General features: G+C 35.1%; 1 protein-coding gene and 1 pseudogene across 3 annotated transcripts in view; both read left to right on the plus strand.

The window, feature by feature from the left end:
- HSPA4L (heat shock protein family A (Hsp70) member 4 like) overlaps positions 1 to 22,166 on the plus strand; it is a 57,252-nt gene that overhangs the window by 16,444 nt on the left and 18,642 nt on the right. For 2 of the 3 annotated variants that reach the window (XM_025386252.1, XM_025386253.1), the window contains 9 exons: positions 41 to 163; positions 2,628 to 2,727; positions 3,240 to 3,373; positions 5,085 to 5,329; positions 5,467 to 5,543; positions 6,510 to 6,661; positions 7,117 to 7,223; positions 9,430 to 9,563; positions 18,170 to 18,369. In XM_025386252.1, coding sequence (XP_025242037.1) covers positions 41 to 163; positions 2,628 to 2,727; positions 3,240 to 3,373; positions 5,085 to 5,329; positions 5,467 to 5,543; positions 6,510 to 6,661; positions 7,117 to 7,223; positions 9,430 to 9,563; positions 18,170 to 18,369 — 1,272 coding nt within the window. The remainder of the gene's footprint in view (positions 1 to 40; positions 164 to 2,627; positions 2,728 to 3,239; positions 3,374 to 5,084; positions 5,330 to 5,466; positions 5,544 to 6,509; positions 6,662 to 7,116; positions 7,224 to 9,429; positions 9,564 to 18,169; positions 18,370 to 22,166) is intronic. The other variant, XM_025386254.1, reaches the window with a different exon arrangement.
- Positions 15,813 to 16,225, plus strand: LOC112625173 (annotated as a pseudogene).

A 22,166-nucleotide genomic window follows, 5' to 3' on the forward strand; every position in this document is an offset into this window, starting at 1 on the left:
GCAAATCATTCTTAATAAATTTCCCAACTTTTGGTGTTAGGTGCGGTACTTAGAAGAAGAAAGACCTTTTGCAATTGAGCAAGTTACTGGAATGCTGTTAGCCAAGCTTAAAGAGACTTCAGAAAATGCTTTGAAGAAACCAGTGGCTGACTGTGTGATTTCAGTAAGTTTTACTTCAGTAATGAATACCCTTGAATTATATTTTTCAGTGTATTAATGTAATATTGAAAGATTTTTCTTCCCTTACACTTTCTGCCCTTATCCAGTAAATAACCTAAATCCATTTGACTTTCTTTTTTAAAAAAATTGCCTTACTTGCTAAAGTTTAGGATTGAATTTCCCATAAAATCAGTTATGATGAGCAGTGACTTTTGAAAAACTGTTATGTAACTAGTGACTGCTGCTATCTGGGATTTATCCCTAAGAATCTTCTCAGATAGCAGTTAACTTCCCACCTGTAAGGACCTTAACATTTTATAGCAAAGGTTGAAAATTTCTAGTTGGGAATTTGAGGTTGTGTATCGGGGGAAAAAAATTCTTTAAGGATTCTTAACAAAACATTTAAATTATTTACCCTGTCTTATCTCTTGAGGTCCCATTAAACATCCTCAACTGGTTCTTTACCTACATGTTAACTAAATTGATAAATTCCTACTATTAAACTTGACTACAAAAGTTCAGGAGTCTCATGTCATCAGAAAAACAGAATCAGATTATGAACTTTTCAGTGAGTTTAGTAATCAATTTTTTTCCATAGGCATTTGGAATTTTTTAATGGGAGAAAAATATTAGAGCTTAATATTTTATTTTCTAGCCATTTAGTAATAGCAAATAATAGAGTTTACCATTGACCAGGCACTATTTATTGGCATTTTAACCCATTTAATCTCAGAAGCAATCTATGAGGTAGGGATATTATTAACCCTACTTTTACAGATTCAAAAATTGGGATACTGAGATGTCAAATAACTTGCCCAAAATCAGCACAGCTAACTAATACAGTGTTAGAGCCGGATAGTTAATTCCCAAGCCCATGCTCATAATTGTTTTACTGCCACTTGAAAGGATATATTAGAATCATACAAATTTTAAAGATTCATCTTAAATTCAAATCCATTTCTATTTAATTATACTTGCTTTTACTTTTGTGTCAGAAATACATGTCAGAACAGAGTAATACAAACTTTTGACCATTATTAACTTTGTGGTTGGTGCAGTAGATCCATTGTAAGCTCTACAGGGACAAGTATTTTGTCTGGTTTGTGCACTATTTTCCTGATAGCTAGAAAGTACCTGGTTTGTAAGTGCTCAATGAATATTAAATGAACCATGCATTATAACTTAGATTTTTGTCAGGAGGATAATACCAAATCAGATAAGCAAGTTTATTGAGCAAAATTTAAATTCTTTTCCTGTTGTTAATCTGTTCAATGAAATGTCTAAATTCATAAAACAATGAAATTAAAGGAAGCTACTTATTTGAAACTTAAAACTGGAAGATCCCAAGTTATTTTATATGTAAATACACTTAATAGCTTTTTAGAAATTGGTCTATATGCCAAATTAAAATAATTCTTAGTTTGATAAAACTAGGGTTTATACATATATACATCTTTATACATTTTAGGACTGAGTTTAATTTTTAAATAGAGATGTATTTAATGGGCTGGGCATAGCAGCTTAGTCTATAACCCCAGTACTTTGGGAGACCAAAGCAGGAGGATTGCTTGAGGCCAGGAGTTGGAGAACACCCCGGGCAACCATAGTGAGACCCGTTTGTACAGTTTTTTTTTTTTTTTTAATTAGCCAGGCATGGTGGCACACACCTGTAGTCCCAGCTACTCAGGAGGCTGAAGCGAAAGGATTGCTTGAGCCCAGGAGTTTAAAGCTGCAGTGAACTATGATTGTACCACTGCACTTCAGCCTGTGAGGCAGAGCTAGACACAGTCTCTTTCAAAAAAAAAAAAAATTATATATACATGTATATGTGTGTGTGTGTGTATGTATGTATATTTTTTAATGTTATTTGGTGGTTTTTAAAGGAAATTCATATTTATCACAAGTTCCCTACAATATAGTTCCCCTCCTTTGAAATATAATTGTTTTAAACAGTTGGAACTATATTCTCCTGGTTGGGTGTATATACACACAATAATGAAGTAATGTTATACGTGCCCTTTTTAACACAATAAAGATAGAATTCCTTAACAATTCAGATCTACCTGATTCTTTGTAACAGCTACATAGGATTCCATTATATGGATATACCATAATATATTTCTATAATCTCATTTTCAGACTCTTGAGTTTTCAGTTTTTTATTATGAAAGATGAGCAAATATATTTTTAATAGATCGGACTAACACAGGAAATATTTAGATTAACAAAACTTAGGCAACCCTGCCATATTACCTTACTTTAAATTAGTATTCATACTTTAGGTCAGATCTTTACGGCATAGAAATTGTCAAACTTAAAAAATAAAACACTAGTATTTTTCCTCTTTAGTTAGAACATCATTTTTTGCCTTAAACTGTACATAAGTTTTAGGGTAATTATTTTATATTTTTCAGTTGACAAAATGTTTAAGTAAAACATTATACTTAACTGTTGTTTTTAAATACTAGATTCCTAGCTTTTTCACTGATGCCGAGAGACGATCTGTGATGGCTGCAGCCCAGGTTGCAGGCTTAAATTGTTTAAGGCTGATGAATGAAACTACTGCAGGTAATCACTTTGCAATTTGAAAATCACTATAAGCAAAATACTGTTACAGTGTTTTCTAATTAATAACAAAGTATTTTTTTTTTTTTAACTCTGAGGCAAGAGGATTGCTTGAGCCTGGGAGTTCAAAGCTGCAGTGAGCTATCATCATACTACTGCACTTTAGCCTGTGAGGCAGAGCTACACACAGTCTCTTTAAAAAAATTATATATACATATAAATACGTGTGTGTATGTGTATGTACTGATTCTTATAAGCTTGTTACTTTGTAGTACAACTTTTTGGCAGAGGTTAAATGTCTTAATGGCTTTACAGATCTTTACTATTACAGAGTTGTAGTTGAGTAAGGAAAAAGTAAAGTTAAAACATTATTAACCAAATTGTGAAAAGTTAATTTACTTTGAAGATAATATGTATTACTGTACTGCATGTTAAAGTACAGTATCAAAGTGACATTTCTTGTTTTCCAAGTAATTACTCTGCTAGAATTAACATAATTCTTTGTTCTTATACAGTTGCACTGGCATATGGAATTTATAAACAGGATCTTCCCCCATTAGATGAGAAACCAAGAAATGTAGTATTTATTGATATGGGACATTCTGCCTATCAGGTCTCGGTTTGTGCTTTTAACAAAGGAAAACTTAAAGTAAGTATAAATACATGGGTTGTTATATTTACATATATTAAGAACACAGACTAAAGAGCCATAATAGCTGGGTTTGAATCCTGGCTCTGCCCCTTTATGACTTCAAGCAAGTTACTTAATCTCCCTAAATCTTAAGTTTGTTTATCTGAGAACAACAATAGTAACTATCTCATAAAATTTTTCAGGACAAAATGAGTTAATGTGTACAAAATTCTTGGAATGCCTGGCATAGGGTAGCTGCTGTAATATATATTAGCTATTTTTATTGTTGTTTCTATTGTTAGGTTATTAATGAAGTCATCTATCAGGGAGCATAAATTATCCATAAATATAATTACAGGAAGCATTTTCTAAAATGATTCCCATTGACTATAGAAACCTTTCTATCCAAGCATTCTAATCATAATTTTATTTCTATGTGCTTCTTACAAATTAGGATTTATAATCATTTTTACATTGATTCTTTTGTCCAGACTTACGGTCTCTCTCTAGTATGTGCAGAGTAGAGTTTACTTAGGAGATAAACTGCAACACTGCAAAAGTATTCTGTTTTAATTTGTATTACTATAATAACATCTTTGTAATCAAAAAATTAAAGGGAAATGACTCAGACTGAATATAGGGTAATGTTCAGTATAAATTGACTTAATCCTTGGCGTTTAGTCTTACATATTGACTTTCTTTAAAACGAACGTTTTTTTTCCTCCCTTTTTAGTAGGTAACTTTGTAGTGAAATACGATTTGTAGATCACAGACCCCTTTGAAAATCTGATCAAGGCTATAGCCCTTCTTCCCAAAATACACACTTGTACTAGTAATATACCAAGATAATTTTGCATTTAATTTTGGGTAATACTAGACTCCATGAGAGGTCCATACATGGATTCTCCATGCTAGTCTGTGGGGCAACATTCCACGCAGATTGCACTCATATGCTCCTGTGATATTTACCACCATACTACCACCCCACCACCTACCTTGTAAAGAAAGAGCTGCAAAACCACACCAACAGTAGAATTCTTTATTAGTGACTGTTGTAAGTAGTCATTTTACCCTAGGGAGAGAGCCTAGATGTTTGGTCCCATGTTTTCAAGAACTATCGTGTTGAATTTATGTGACTCCCTTCTGCTGGGAAGCCTGTTGCTCAACTAGCTGGTTAAATTGTTACCTGGTTTTTTCTGTTGGTTAGTTTTTGGTTGTGTTTTTTGTTTTTTGTTTTTGTTTTTGTTTTGTGATAGTCAGAAGGCCTAATTTCTGATCTGTAAATTGACCAATTATGGTATTTTATATTTAATCTTTGAATCTGCTTTTCTTGGATGTTTTGTTCTCGTTTATATGCTTAGGACTGTTTCTTTGCTCTCTTAAACTTGGTTTAGGTCTGTCTTTTCAGTGCTGTTGTAGAACCAAGTGAGTGAGATAATGAGGCTTTAGTTGTTGTAATTCAGTTATTTCTGAATTAGAATTCTTTTAATTATCATACATAGATCTGTAACTATAAAGTAGAAAATTCAGAATAAGGGAATACATTGGCTAAATGTAAGTGATAATTTAACTCTGATTCCACATTCAGCACCCCTGTGATTGGATAAGTTTTTTTAGAGTCGTTTTTATTTTTAAACTTTTTTATTTTAGAGGTTTTTCTTTTTTTTTTTTTTTTTTTTGGAAGAATCTATAATTCTGAAAACACAGTTCTGCTTTTTCGATTAAACAGGTCTTGGCTACTACCTTTGATCCATATTTGGGTGGCAGGAACTTTGATGAGGCTTTAGTAGACTACTTCTGTGATGAGTTCAAGACCAAATATAAGATAAATGTGAAAGAAAACTCTCGGGCCTTGTTGCGTTTATATCAGGAATGTGAAAAACTAAAGAAGCTAATGAGTGCAAATGCATCAGATCTTCCATTGAACATTGAGTGTTTCATGAATGACCTTGATGTTTCTAGTAAAATGAACAGGTACCATGTATGTTTTTAGTTTGAAAAGTGTTTACTTATTTTATAATGTTTAGATCATATCTGATTTTTTTGTTGTTTTAGAAGATATGTTCAACTTTTAAGCCCAGAATAATTAATTTTATTTTATTTTCTCACAGGGCTCAATTTGAACAACTGTGTGCTTCCCTTTTGGCCAGGGTTGAACCACCTTTAAAAGCAGTAATGGACCAAGCTAGTAAGTGGAAATTACTGGACTATCAAAACTGTACCATAATATTGCCTACTTAGCAGGGGTAGATAATGTTAAAAGAATAAACTTTGTTATTTAAAAAGATTTATATTTCTCATTTTAGAGGAGAAGATTATAACTCATTATTCATAAGAGTAAGGCACTATAATTCTGGGTTTATAGGAATTCTTCCTGGCTCTTTTTATGGTTTATATCATAAATCTCATGCTAGTTCTGGCCAAGCATGGTGGATCATGCCTGTAATCCCAAGACTTTGGGAGGCTGAGGTGGGTGGATCACCTGAGGTCAGGAGTTCAAGACCAGCCTGGCCAACATGGTGAAACCCCATCTCTATTAAAATTCCAAAAATTAGCCAGGCATGGTGGTGCACACCTGTAACCCCAGCTATTCAGGAGAGTGAGGCCAGAGAATCACTTGAACCTGGGAGGCGGAGGTTGCAGTGAGCTGAGATTGCCCTACTGCACTCCAGCCTGGGCAACAGAGTGAGACTCTGTCTCAAAAAAAAAACAAAAAACACAAAATGAAAGCAACAACAAAAAGACTCATGCTAGTTCTATTTGGAAGTGTTTATAAACTATAGATGATTCTAAAATGAAATTTATGTAGAAATGGGGACATGATTGCTTTTTCATAAGGATTTTGGTAATCAAAAATATCTTCTATAGGGATTTAGGAGGTAGAAATAAGAAAATTGAAGGACTCTGAAGAGATCCTTTAAAACCCATGAAGTGCTTCTATTGCCACTCTCTCATCTGTACCAAGTTGGACCAAGTGCATTGCCTGTCACATAAATATTTATTAAATGTTATCTATTTCTAAAAATTGCATTTTTCTTTCCTTTTATTTTCTGACAAGTAAAAAGTCAATCCACTTTTTAAAAAAGTACTTGACAAAGCCTTCTGTTGAGATTTTTAAAGACTATCATTTTTCTCAATTAAAAAAATTTTCCAGACTTACAACGGGAAGACATTAGTAGTATAGAAATTGTAGGAGGAGCAACACGAATTCCTGCAGTGAAAGAACAAATCACTAAATTCTTTCTTAAAGACATAAGTACCACATTAAATGCTGATGAAGCTGTTGCAAGAGGATGTGCATTACAGGTATAATTGTTATTTTATTTTGTAGAGTATGTATTTTGCCAGAAATGAGTGATAGATCCAAAGGGACCTTTTAATGTTACCTGTTCCATTCCACTTATCAATAAGCTAAAGTAAATTGAAGTTATTTCTGATAAATAAGTATTACGTCTTTCCCATTTATATTTTTAAGCTATAATAGGACAGTGTGTCTGTAACGACACTGAAAGAATATTAATTTTACAAATTCTTGCAGTCTGCCCATTTAAAATCCCTTTAGAGTAAAGACGTTGTTAATTTTTGTAAGGTCACATAAAGAGTACTCAGGCCCTTTTAAATTTTCACTTCTCATTGCCAAAAACCAGTAACTTTTAAAATGTAACAATTGTAATAGGAGGACTCTTAAGCAGTTCAATCAGAGTAATCTAGGGTATGTTTTATATTTGTTGATTTAAATATGGTATGTATCTTATTTTCAGTGTGCGATTCTCTCACCAGCATTTAAAGTGCGTGAATTTTCCATAACAGACCTTGTTCCCTATTCAATTACATTAAGGTGGAAGACCTCTTTTGAAGATGGAACTGGGTAAGTTATTTTTAAAACCTTGATTAGAGCTTGTCGTAAATCTTTAACCAGTTAAACCTACTTTTCTAAATTAGAGAAATTTACACTTCTTAAAATTCTGCCAAATACTTTTAAATAATGTATTAGATAAAAAAGAATATAAAAATGATATATCACCTATAAATCATAATTGGGCATATTTTTAAATTTGTGTTTTTTATAAAAGTAAAGCAAGGCTCATTTTCAAATAAATCACAGTATAGAAGTATAAAAAAGACCTGCATTTGTCATATTCTCTCTTAGCCCATTTTACAGACATAAACATTTTTAACAGCTAGTTTATCTGTCCACTCATTTTCTTTGACTATCCATAAATAAATCATACACTTTTTAAGTACATATAGAATTATCTATAAATCTCTAGTGCAATTTAGCTTTTTAAATTATATTGTGTTTTATTTTTTCCATGTCAACACACAGCAACTGTTTTTTCAATAGTTGTATGTGCCATAATAAATTTAACCACTACAGTATTAAGTCATATTTTTGCTATTTTAAACAGTGCTAGTAAGAACATCCTTGTGCACATACCCTTGTTCAGTTGTGCGTGGTGTATCTGTAAGATAACAGTGTAGGAATGGAATTGTTGAGCCAAAGAATATGCACATTATTTTGAGTAATATTGGCAAATTGTTCACTAAAAGGATACCGGTTTATATTCATATTAATTTTCATGAGATTGCCTATTTTAGCTCATTTTCTCCTGTACTTTCAATTGAACATGAAGATATTTTTTAAAAAAAGTACTCTATTATTAATGTTTTTGTCTGTCATAAGCTACAATATTTTCATGCTTGTGTTAACGTTTACATTTTTTTCCATGAACTGCCCAGGATTTAGGTAGCCTGCTTTCCTACCAGAATCAAAATTTATATTTCAAACATTTTACTTGCCTGCTTTTCAGAAGTATAGCTTGTACAATGAATAATGGTGTGTTTACATTTTGAAGTTATTTTTTAAATTTTGTTCTGTGTGCTATACATAAGTACCCCCAAGAAAACGAGATTTTTGTATACATTTCAAAAATACGAATTATCAGCCTTATCTGAATGTCTTGTAAAGGATTTTAATGGCATATGTTAATGTCAGTTTTTTCTTTTTAAATATTTTTTCGCCTGTCTGCCCCAGATAATGTCAATTTTGAGGCAAGAATTATTATTCTATAAAATTTAATTTCAGTTTCAAGGTATAAGTGATCCAGAAAAAAATTGTGAGAAAACATATGGGGGAGCTAAATTGAAAAGTAAATATAGCCTAATGACTACAATAAGAAAGTAGAAGGTGTTGGTAGTTTCTTGAAAACTAGGATAGAGTAAGAGGTTTAAGGATTCAAGATTTTAAAATCTTGCAAATTTACAGTAATAGGATGATAATATAGTATTAAAGATTGGTTTCTGGGCCACTATAACAAATAGTCATAAACTGTTTCTGTTAAATGATTTAAGAATAGGAATTGCTATGTAGGTTTTAAAAACTCCCTGTTTTGGTGGGGTAAAGTACTGCAAAGGACATTGTTATATCAACTGAAAACAAAAATTGAAATATGAATAGTTCAGCATCAGAGAATATCCCTATTAGGATGCACACTGACGTTTTTAGGGGTAAAGGACCATAATGTATGTATAACCCTCAGTTGGTTCAGGAAAAATATACACAGAAAGTGTGTACACTCAGATGATGAAACAAATGGAGTAAAGTTGCAAATCTAGGTAAAAGATATACAAGTGTTCCTTGTCCTATTTTTAATTTTGCACCTTTCTGTAGGTTTAAAATTATTTGCAAACAAAAGTTTCTATTAAAGGTAGCCAGAATTACAAGGGTAATAGGTGGCAAGTATTTTAGAAGTTAATGGGTAGGACTTGGCCCTCAGATGTGAGGGAAAAAAACCCTACACATTGACTTTAAAATATACATATTCTTAGGTAATTTTTCTTTTTTTAATAGTATACAGTTGTCTGTTACTATGATAGACATCATGAAAACTTTGAGCCATAAATCTGTCACAATGCATGTTTAGAACAAAATCAATAATTGTTTTCTCTTTTTATTTGTGCAGAGATTTTTGCAGTTGCTGCTAATGGATTAAGAATGAAATGGATTCAGTAAATAGGTTCATAGGCAACTTTCTATTTGTTTCTAAGTGAGTGTCTTTCCCACTCCATTTTAGGGAATGTGAAGTTTTCTGTAAGAACCATCCTGCCCCATTCTCAAAAGTCATTACTTTCCACAAGAAGGAACCATTTGAACTAGAAGCATTTTATACTAATTTACATGAAGTGCCTTATCCTGATGCAAGAATTGGTAAGAGAAAAAAAAAAGTTTTCGATAACATTTTGGCCTTTTATACATAATGTGTTATTTTAGAATCAAGGAAACAAATAGACATTTCAGTTAAGCCAGTACTGTACTTTTAAAGAAAGATATTTATACTCTTTTTTAAAATGTGCATTTGTAGTGCTCAGTTTATTTCTATAATGACAGCAGGGTTTATGACAGTCGGCCATCAGTATTCATGAGTTTGGCATCTGTAGATTCAGCCAATATTAGGGAAAAACCAAGTGCCTGTACTGAACATGTCTAGACTTTTTTGTCTTGTCATTATTCCACTACTACATATAACAACTACTGACATACCATTTATTTTGTATTAGGTATCATAATTAATCTAGAGATGATATAGACTTAAGAGTATTTGGGAGGTCGTATGTAGGTTATACGCAAAATACTGTGTCTTTTTTTTTTAATTATACTTTAAGTTCTAGGGTACTTGTGCACAACGTGCAGGTTTGTTACATATGTATACATGTGCCGTGTTGGTGTGCTGCACCCATTAACTCGTCATTTACATTAGGTATGTCTCCTAATGCTATCCCTCCCCCCGGCGCCGGTGTGTGATGTTCCCCTTCTTGTGTCCAAGTGATCTCATTGTTCAATTCCTACCTATGAGTGAGAACATGCGATGTTTGGTTTTCTGTTCTTGCGATAGTTTGCTGAGAATGATGGTTTCCAGCTGCATCCATGTCCCTACAAAGGACACAAACTCATCCTTTTTATGGCTGCATAGTATTCCAAGGTGTGTATGTGCTACATTTTCTTAATTCAGTCTGTCACTGATGGACATTTGGGTTGATTCCAAGTCTTTGCTATTGTGAGGAGTGCTGCAATAAACATAAGTATGCACGTGTCTTTATAGCAGCATGGTTTATAATCCTTTCGGTATATACCCAGTAATGGGATGGATGGGTCAAATGGTATTTCTAGTTCTAGATCCTTGAGGAATCACCAAACTGTTTTCCACAATGGTTGAACTAGTTTACAGTCCCACCAACAGTGTAAAAGTGTTCCTATTTCTCCACATCCTCTCCAGCACCTGTTGTTTCTTGACTTTTTAATGATTGCCATTCTAACTGGTGTAAGATGGTATCTCATTGTGGCTTTGATTTGCATTTCTCTGATGGCCAGTGATGCTGAGCATTTTTTCATGTGTCTGTTGGCTGTGTGAATGTCTTCTTTTGAGAAGTGTCTGTTCATATCCTTTGCCCACTTTTTGATGGGGTTGTTTTTTTCTTGTAAATTTGTTTGAGTTCTTTATAGGTTCTGGATATTAGCCCTTTGTCAGATGAGTAGATTGCAAAAATCTTCTCCCATTCTGTAGGTTACCTGTTCACTCTGATGGTAGTTTCTTTTGCTGTGCAGAAGCTCTTTAGTTTAATTAGATCCCATTTGTCAATTTTGGCTTTTGTTGCCGTTGCTTTTGGTGTTTTAGACATGAAGTCCTTGCCCATGCCTGTGTCCTGAATGGTCTTACCTAGGTTTTCTTCTATAGTTTTTATGGTTTTAGGTCTAACATTTAAGTCTCTAATCCATCTTGAATTAATTTTTGTATAAGGAGTAAGGAAAGGATCCAGTTTCAGCTTTCTACTATGGCTAGCCAATTTTCCCAGCACCATTTATTAAATAAGAAATCCTTTCCCCATTTCTTGTTTTTGTCAGGTTTGTCAAAGATCAGATGGCTATAGATGTATGGTGTTACTTCTGAGGGCTCTGTTCTGTTCCATTGGTCTATATCTCTGTTTTGGTACCAGTACCATGCTGTTTTGGTTACTGTAGCCTTGTAGTATACTTTGAAGTCAGGTAGTGTGATGCCTCCAGCTTTGTTCTTTTGACTTAGGATTGTCTTGGAAATGCAGGCTCTTTTTTGGTTCCATATGAACTTTAAAGCAGTTTTTTCCAATTCTGTGAAGAAACTCATTGGTAGCTTAATGGGGATGGCATTGAATCTATAAATTACCTTGGGTAGTATGGCCATTTTCACGATATTGATTCTTCCTATCCATGAGCATGGTATATTCTTCCATTTGTTTGTGTCTTCTTTTATTTCACTGAGCAGTGGTTTGTAGTTCTCCTTGAAGAGATCCTTTACATCCCTTGTAAGTTGGATTCCTAGGTATTTTATTCTCTTTGAAGCTATTGTGAATGGGAGTTCATTCATGATATGGCTCTCTGTCTGTTACTGGTTTATAAGAATGCTTGTGATTTTTGCACATTAATTTTGTATCCTGAGACTTTGCTGAAGTTGCTTATCAGCTTAAGGAGATTTTTGGCCTGAGACGATGGGGTTTTCTAAATGTACAGTCATGTCATCTGCAAACAGGGACAATTTGACTTCTTCTTTTCCTAACTGAATACCCTTTGTTTCTTTCTCTTGCCTAATTGCCCTAGCCAGAACTTCCAACACTATGTTGAATAGGAGTGGTGAGAGATGGCATCCCTATTTTGTGCCAGTTTTCAAAGGGAATGCTTCCAGTTTTTGCCCATTCAGCATGATATTGGCTGTGGGTTTGTCATAAATAGCTCTTATTATTTTGAGAAATGTCCCGTCAATACCAAATGAGAGTTTTTAGCATGAAGGACTGTTGAATTTTGTCCAAGGCCTTTTCTGCATCTATTGAGATAATCATGTGGTTTTTGTCTTTGATTCTTTTTATATGCTGGATTACGTTTATTGCTTTGCGTATGTTGAGCCAGCCTTGCATCCCAGGGATGAAGCCCACTTGATCATGGTGGATAAGCTTTTTGATGTGCTGCTGGATTTGGTTTGCCAGTATTTTATTGAGGATTTTTGCATCAATGTTCATCAGGGATATTGGTCTAAAATTCTCTTTTTTTGTTGTGTCTCTGCCAGGCTTTGGTATCAGGATGATGTTGGCCGCATAAAATGAGTAAGGGAGGATTCCCTCCTTTTCTATTGATTGGAATAGTTTCAGAAGGAATGATACCAGCTCCTCCTTGTACCTCTGGTAGAACTCGGCTGTGAATCCATCTGGTCCTGGACTTTTTTTTGGTTGGTAGGCTATTAATTATTGCCTCAATTTCAGAGCCTGCTGTTGGTCTATTTAGGGATTCAACTTCTTCCTGGTTTAGTCTTGGGAGAGTGTAAGTGTCCAGGAATTTATCCATTTCTTCTAGGTTTTCTAGTTTATTTGTGTAGAGGTGTTTATAGTATTCTCTGATGGTAGTTTGTATTTCTGTGGGATCGGTGGTGATATCCCCTTTATCATTTTTTATTGCGTCTATTTAATTCTTCTCTCTTTTCTTTATTAGTCTTGCTAGTGCTCTATCAATTTTGTTAATCGTTTCAAAAAACCAGCTCGTGGATTCATTGATTTTTTGGAGGGTTTTTTGTGTCTCTATCTCCTTCAGTTCTGCTCTGATCTTAGTTAATTCTTGCCTTCTACTAGCTTTTGAATGTGTTTGCTCTTGCTTCTATAGTCTTTTAATTGTGATGTTAGGGTGTCAGTTTTAGATCTTTCCTGCTTACTCTTGTGGGCATTTAGTGCTATAAATTTCCCTCTACACACTGCTTTAAATGTTTCCCAGAGATTCTGGTATGTTGTATCTTTGTTTTCATTGGTTTCAAAGAATATCTTTATTTCTGCCTTCATTTCGTTATGTACCCACTAGTCATTCAGGAGCAGGTTGTTCAGTTTCCATGTAGTTGAGTGGTTTTGATTGAGTTTCTTAGTCCTGAGTTCTAGTTTGATTGCACTGTCGTCTGAGAGACAGTTTAATTTCTGTTCTTTTACATTTGCTGAGGAGTGCTTTACTTCCAACTATGTGGTCAATTTTGGAGTAAGTGTGATGTAGTGCTGAAAAGAATGTATATTCTGTTGATTTAGGGTGGAGAGTTCTGTAGATGTCTATTAGGTCTGCTTGGTGCAGAGTTGTGTTCAATTCCTGGATATCCTTGTTAACTTTCTGTCTCATTGATTTGTCTAATGTTAACAGTGGGGCATTAAAGTCTCCCATTATTATTGTATGGGAGTCTAAGTCTCTTTGTAAGTCTCTAAGGACTTGTTTTATGAATCTGGGTTCTCCTGTATTGGGTGCATATATATTTAGGATAGTTAGCTCTTCCTGATGAATTGATCCCTTTACCATTATGTAATGGCCTTCTTTGTCTCTTTTGATGTTTGATGATTTAAAGTCTGTTTTATCAGAGACTCAGATTGCAACCCCTGCTTTTTTTTTTTTGTTTTCCATTTGCTTGGTAGGTCTTCCTCCATCCCGTTATTTTGAGCCTGTGTGTGTCTCTGCATGTGAGATGGGTCTCCTGAATACAGCAAACTGATGGGTCTTGACTCTTTATCCAATTTGCCAGTCTATGTCTTTTAATTGGACCATTTAGTCCGTTTACATTTAAGGTTAATATTGTTATGTGTGAACTTGATCCTGTCATTATGGTATTAGGTGGTTATTTTGCTCGTTAGTTGATGCAGTTTCTATCTAGCATGGATGGTCTTTACATTTTGGCATGTTTTTGCAGTGGTTGGAATCGGTTGTTCCTTTCCATGTTTAGTGCTTCCTTCAGGATCTCTTGTAGGGCAGGCCTGGTGGTGACAGAATCTCTAAGCATTTGCTTGTCTGTAAAGGATTTTATTTCTCCTTCACTTATGAAACTTAGTTTAACTAGATATGAAATTCTGGGTTGAAAATTCTTTTAAGAATGTTGAATATTGGCTCCCACTCTCTTCTGGCTTGTAGAGTTTCTGCCGAGAAATCTACTGTTAGTCTGATGGGCTTCCCTTTGTGTGTAACCTGACCTTTCTCTCTGGCTGCCCTTAACATTTTTTCCTTCATTTCAACTTTGTTGAATCTGACAGTTATGTGTCTTGGAGTTGTTCTTCTCGAGGAGTATCTTTTGTGACGTTCTCTGTATTTCCTGAATTTGAATGTTGGCTTGCCTTGCTAGGTTGGGGAAGTTCTCCTGGATGATATCCTGCAGAGTGTTTTCCAACTTGGTTCCATTTTCCACATCACTTTCAGGCATACCAATCAGACGTAGATTTGGTCTTTTCACATAATACCGTATTTCTTGGAGGCTTTGTTCATTTCTTTTTACTCTTTTTTCTCTACATTTCTCTTCTCGCTTCATTTCATTCGTTTGATCTTCAATCGCTGATACTCTTTCTTCCAGTTGATCGAGTCGGTTACTGAAGCTTGTACATTTGTCACGTAGTTCTCGTGTCATGGTTTTCATCTCCGTCAGTTCATTTATGGTCTTCTCTGCATTGATTATTCTAGTTGTCCATTCATCCATTCTTTTTTCAAGGTTTTTAGTTTCTTTGCACTGGGTACGTAGTTCCTCCTTTAGCTCTGAGAAGTTTGATTGACTGAAGCCTTCTTCTGTCAATTCGTCAAAGTCATTCTCTGTCCAGCTTTGTTCCATTGCTGGCGATTAGCTGCGTTCCTTTGGAGGGGGAGATGCGCTCTGATTTTTTGAATTTCCAGCTTTTCTGCCCTGCTTTTTCCCCATCTTTGTGGTTTTATCTGCCTTTGGTCTTTGATGATGGTGACGTACTGATGGGGTTTTGGTGTAGGTGTCCTTTCTGTTTGTTAGTTTTCCTTCTAACAGTCAGGACCCTCAGCTGCAGGTCTGTTGGAGTTTGCTTGAGGTCCACTCCAGACCCTGTTTGCCTGGGTATCAACAGCGGAGGCGCTATGTCATTTTTTTAATAAGGGACTTGACTACCAGAGGATTGCTTGAGCCCAGGAGTTGAAGACTAGCCTGGGTAATATAGTGAGACCCCATTTCACTCACATGCAAAACTATGTGTACAAGGTTCTTGCATCCTCAGAGAGACCCAGGACCAATCCTCAGTAGATACTGAGGGGACAGCTATATTTCTAATTCATTTTTACTTCTGTATTTAAAATGCTTTGCAAAAATTAGCCGGGTGTGGTGGCAAACACCTGTAATCTTAGCTACTTGGGAGGCTGAGGCAGGAGAATTGCACAAACCCAGGAGGCAGAGACTGCAGTGAGTTGAGATTGCACCACTGCACTCCAGCCTTGTCGACACAGCGAGACTCCCTCTATAAAAATAAAATGCTCTGTAACTGTCCTGAAAGGTTTGTGGAATAATTATTTTTTACTGAAAAACTTAACTTTAATCAGTAGATTGAAATTGTGCTGCCAGACAGACTGTATGTTCTAATTTTAAACTTTATGTTCACTGGCAACAATTAGAATGACTATTACTGGATTAATATGAAAGTGAGGGCGATTGGAAGGTGAGGTGGTCCCGGTGTTCTCACGTCCCAGGTGATTGTGAAGTGCTGACCAGTTGCCACTGGACATAATTGAAATACAATAGGAAAAGTGCAGCAAACTCTTCAGGACAAGGTTTTCAAAACAAGTTGCAATCTTGGCAGAACTGGACAAAGAGAAAAGAAAACTACTTATGCAGAACCAGTCTTCAACAAATCATCCTGGAGCTAGCATTGCACTCTCGAGACCCTCTTTTAAGGACTTCCAGGATCACGCTGAGCAGCAGTATATTGCAGCCCAGCAGAAGGCAGCTTTCAGCATGCTCATGCACATTCATTTGGATACTTCATAATTCAAGACTCTGCATCTGGGAACCTGATTGTTCTTGTTTACCTCGCCTTGATCCAGAATGAAGAAAATATTTGTGATGGAAAAGTGATTTTGTAATATCAAATGCCAAAGCTACTATCGTTCAGTGCTAGATGAACTGTGACTTTAAGAATTTTGGTGAACTTTGATGTTTTTTGTTTGTTAAAGGAGTGTGCAAGTGAAAGCGGAAAGAAGGGTAACCAGGATGATGAGAGCTGTGGAAGCTGTATCGTCCAAGGAATTGATTATGTACCATGACTGTTACTTTTTGTAATACTGTTTTAACTCTCAATCATGCTCTGAATTGGATAGTCACAAAAACATTCCCCAACCCCTAGCAAGTTTGACTGAATATATCATGCCCACAGTAGATTTTCAAGAATCATTTATAGTACTTAACTTTAAAGAAAGAAGAGTACTTTTTAAAAATGAACCAATAGGCTTAAATCAGTTACATCCATATTTGCCGTTTATAGGATTGGTGTCAGTGTCCCTTTTGAGTTTACAGTCAACCTGTATCATCCTGAAATATTCTTTGTGAACTCATAACTACTTCCCCCTTTCTCATTTTAAAGCAAACCCCAAGAATAAATCACTAACCAGTCTTAACCATCTTCTATAAACATATTCCCTTATAAATGATGTGACTAAATGCAATTAAAAATAATAGAAAAAAAAGGAAAGTGAGAATAGGAGATTGTAGTATCCATTTTAACTGAGTGATCTTTTCAGAAGATATAAAATGAAATTATTTTATAACATTTAAAAGGATTTTCAAGTTTTATATTTTTGTCTATGTGCTGCTTTATAGACTAAGAAGGGGACAGCACAAATATTATAAATATTTCAAGGATATTGTATAAAGCAGTAAAATTATTGAACATTATATTAGTTTGCTAGGGCTGCTATAACAAAGTACCACACGCTAGGTGGCTTAAACAGTAGAAATTTGTTGTCTCAGTTCTGAAGATTAGAAGTCTGAAGTCAAGGTATCTCCAAATACAGTCACAGTCTGAGCATGGTGGCTCATGCCTGTAATCCTAGCACTTTGGAAGGCTGAGCAGGGGGATTGCTTGAGCCCACGCGTTCAAGACCACCCTGGGCAACATAGTGAGACCTAATCTGTACTAAAAATCAGAAAAATTAGCTAGACGTGGTAGCGTGCACCTGTAGTCCCTGCTACTTGAAGGCTGAGGTGGGAGGATTGCTTGAGCCTGGGAGTTTGAGGCTGCAGTGACCTATGATCATGCCACTGCACTACCGTCTGGGTGACAGAGTGAAACTGCGTCTCAAAACAAAACACACATAGTCATGTTCTGAGGTACTAAGCACAGTGTGGGAGCAGGTGGGGGGCAAAATTTAACCCATAAAAAAGTCATCCAAGTTTTTTACTACCTGATTTTACTGCCTAATATTCTCTCTTCTACTGTAGATAATATATATATGAGATTTCTTTAGAGAAATAAAACATCAGTAGATTTCTTAAAGCATTGATAATAATCTCTGCAGGTATTTTGCTATAGAAAAAATTAAAAAATTGGAATTGCTTTGTTTATGAATTACCAAGATGGTTATGATTTGTAAAGCTTATATCAAAAAAGGGAATATCTATTTTGTTTTCAAATTCAGAATTTGAATTTTGTTATTTTGGTTTTAGAGTAGCAGTATTATAAGATAACTTACTGCCTTTGAATCAAATTGTCCATGGTTAAATTCCCAATGCTTTCTTTTTTTTTTTTTTTTTTTCCTACTTCCATGATTTTGGGCAGGTTACTTAAGCTTCCTGAGACTTAATAACAGGTTTGTTATGGTTTATAAAAGATAATCTGGGGGAAGTACCTGCCCCATAGTGATCAATCAGGATATGATCATAATTATTGCCAACATGATTATTTGCCAACATCTTAAAGATGATAGCCAAATTATTCAATGAATTGAATAAGTTAATCTGAGGCTCACGTACTGATTGGAGTTCTTTTTTCCTTAAGGGAGCTTCACTATTCAGAATGTTTTTCCACAGTCTGATGGTGATAGTTCCAAAGTGAAGGTTAAAGTTCGTGTTAACATCCATGGAATCTTCAGTGTGGCTAGCGCATCAGTAATTGAGAAGCAAAATTTGGAAGGGGATCACAGTGATGCTCCAATGGAGACAGAAACTTCATTTAAAAATGAAAACAAAGATAATATGGTATGTAGAAATTCTTTCTCAATGTTCTTGTAATAGATAGTATATACGGTATATCTTAATCGTAATTGGGACTTTAATAGTTGAATACATTACTGTCTGAGGTTTTGCTTTGATTTTCTGCTGTGGGAATCAGTGTAAAGTCTTTTGATAAAAGCATTAAGGAATACTATTTTCAATACTTTACATCTTTCACGTTGTAATATACTTTTTAAGAGTTTGGTGCATCTTTCATAGTATTACATGGAGCGTGTGAATCTGGAGTTCTTTCCTACGTTCTTAACTTCCATTAAAACATGTATTTTATTATGGCTAGATTTTTAGCTTACAGATAAACCACTTCAGAATGATAAATTTTGAACTATACATTCTTTTTAGATTGAAAATACATGCTTAATAAAGAATGTTTCAGGGTTTATTTGGGGGACATCTGAGACAGTTAAACAGAGGAATGTGCTGTACATTCAGTAATGTTAAAGTACAGATTTTTAAATTTTTTCTTTATCAAAGAGTGACACTGAATTTACTGTGGGGATATTATAGATGAAGGAATCTTAGGAGAACTTTATTGTATTTAATTACACAACGTTTTCATCTTTTTATGTGCGCTCCTCATGAATTACTTTTGTGCATTATTTTTAATGGCATTTGTTAATTACAATTGGAAATCTGCCCTAGATTTTCTTTTGTCCTATTTTAAGACAGTTTCTCCCTTTTTTTAAGGTTGCTTTTTGTTTTTATTAATAATTACTATGCATCTTTCTTCCAAATTGATCAGAATTCAACCACTAGCCCTTTAAACTACTTCATTTAAGGACTATGGTTTTTTCTTTCACTCTTTCCATGTATCATTTTGTAATCGCTTTCTTATTTGAATTGAGGAAGAGGAAATGTCTTTATCTGTTAGTGAAGATAGTTTTTCATAAATTAACATAAGGGTGAAAAGTTAATATTTCAAATTATAATCCACAATAACTTAGATATGTAAATTTAATCCATTAAAATTTATTTTTACTGAAATTGGAGGTGCTTTGTATGCCTTCTAAGACCAGGTGTTTATAATCATTTATCTTTGTGTTTTTTTGGTTTTTTTTTTTGAGACAGAATCTCGCTCTGTCGCCCAGGCTGGAGTGCTGTGACACGATCGGCCCACTGCAACCTCTGCCTCATGGGTTCAAGCAATTCTCCTGCCTCAGACTCCCAAGTAGCTGGGACTACAGGCATGTGCCACTACACCTGGCTAATTTTTTTGTATTTTTAGTGGAGATGGGGTTTCACTGTGTTTGCCAGGATGGTCTCGATCTCCTGACCTCGTGATCCACCCACCTCAGCCTCCCAAAGTGCTGGGGGTATAGGCGTGAGCCACCGCACCCGGCTCGTTTATCTTTTTTTAAGTATTTCTGCTGAAACCTTTAATTTTCTTTATATAATATTAGTGAATCCTAAGAACTGAAAATACAACAAGAATAGTATGGCACCCATCTTGTACTTCCCCTGGCATTTCTTATTTGCTGCTTCTGTTTGTGAGCTGGAAATTCAATTAACCAAACTTTAAAGGATGATTTCTGTATGTGAACTAAGTGGGTTCACATGTGAATAAAGTGCATGGATTTATGACCTCTGCTTTGGTTACTCAGAGACTTACCTGCTTATGATAGTTTTTGGCTTGCTAGAACATTTGCCGGCAGTTGAGGTTCCCATACAAGGACTTTCTGGATAGGTGATGTGTTCCTTAATATTTCTTTTACAATGTATGTAATCAAAAGAAAAAGGTAACTAACACAGATCATATACTTGTCATTGTTGGTGAGCACATTCATGTATGTTTTTTTTTTTTTGAGCCACCATGTCCAGCCTAAATCTTTTAAATCTCTACCACAGCTAATATAATAAATATTGAATAAATTGTAATTTATTTTCTTTTCCTTGCTAATAAAAGTGATGATGCTGAATACACTGTGTTGAAAATATTCTGTAGACTTTTTTCTTTTTTTCTTTTTTGTTTTTTTGAGACGGAGTCTCACTCTGTCGCCCAGGGTGGAGTGCAGTGGTGCAATCTCGGCTCATTGCAACCTCCACCTCCCAGATTCAAGCAGTTCTCCTGTCTCACCCTTCTAGTAGCTGGGATTACAGGCACACGCCACCACGCCTGGCTAATTTTTGTGTTTTTAGTAGAGATAGGATTTCACCATGTTGGTCAGGCTGGTCTCAAATTCCTGACCTTGTGATCCGCCAGCCTCTACCCCCCACAGTGCTGGGATTACAGGTGTGAACCACCACGCCCGGCCTGTGCACTTTCTTAATGGTTCTCTCTAGGATTTTTGTCTTTAATTCTGTATTTGGAAGTTTAAAGACTTAAATACCATTATAAAGTAGTCTCCCCTTCCCCTCAAAAAAGTAAACCAATTCAAAGACTCTGGAAGCTAATTGTTTAAATTTCAAGGGGTGGGGAATAATAAGATAATAAGTTCTTCTTTTTACTCTATCCTAGTTGATGGTATTGCTGGCTCCGAGGTAGATAAAGAGGCCCAGACATAAACCAGTGAACATCAGCAGGAGCCTTTTTTTTCCTATGAGGGTCAGTTTGTGAAAGATTATTTTATATGTGTTATTTTCTAATTCAAAATTAAAATAGCATTGATTTTCCTGAAAAATCACAATAGAGCTTGCTGACTTCAATATAATGATGTGTGAGAAAATTGACCCCTCTCTTGTAGGTATAATTTAATACAGGGGCATATTAAATTACCACGTCAAGCCCTGGGTACTTACTAAGAAATTACCACATCAGGCTCCAGGTACTTACTAAAAAATTGCTACATCAAGCCCCGGGTACTTTGGTTTGTGCCTATAGTTACAGCTACTCAGGACGCTGGGGCCAGAGTTTGAGTCCATCCTGGACAACACAGTCCTCAAAAAAAAGAAAAATTATCACATCTTAAAACTATATCACAAAACCCAGGGATCAAAGAAACTATATGCTATTCATCTTACTAATGTACCACAGTTTAACTGTTTCCCAATTGTTAACCATTTGGGTTCTTTATCTACTTCTATTTATTTGTTTAATTCAAAATATTTGATTATGTGTAGCCAGGACTCTTCTGTGCACTAGGGATACAGTGATTAAACAAGATTGAAAAGGTTGCCGCCCATCTGTAACCTACAGTCTAGTGGGAGAGGACAGGCATGAAGCAAAAAGATAGCATATAAACATAAAGGAAATGGGATGTGTAGTGGGAATTACGTGATAGTGATGAGGAAACCACTTAGAAAGAAACAGGTAAGCTAGTCTGAAGGATGCAAAAGGCAGTTTAAGGGTAAGGAGTAGGTAGATAGTTGTCCGGGCAGAGTGAATAACAAATAGAAAGGTACTGAGACAGGAAGGCCTTCATTTTTGTTGTTGTAACAAATAGAAGAGTTGTTGGTGTATAGGATATAGGTGTGGAGAATGGGGGAATAGCCGGAAAAAAAAAGTGAAATTGAGAGGGCAAATCAAGCGACAAATCGGGTAAAACCTTATACTTCATGATAGTATCTAGATTTGTTTCTTAAGTGCTTTATGTTTATTTAACAAATAGCTGTGAGTACCTAAAATGTATGCTTGGCCATAGCAGCAAACAGAAAGATGGTTTCAACTCTCATGGAGTTTAAAATCTGTCAGGGAAGCCAGAGTCTAGAGGCACTTCCATTAATTATCCCACTATTGATAATATTTCTATAAACATTTTTAAATCATTTCAAAGAATTAACAGTTTATTAGCATTTCATATCCATTTTAAGATGTGTAATTTTCTGCT

This window comes from Theropithecus gelada, chromosome 5 (assembly GCF_003255815.1).
Source record: "Theropithecus gelada isolate Dixy chromosome 5, Tgel_1.0, whole genome shotgun sequence".
In the NCBI taxonomy this organism is placed as follows: Eukaryota; Metazoa; Chordata; class Mammalia; order Primates; family Cercopithecidae; genus Theropithecus; species Theropithecus gelada.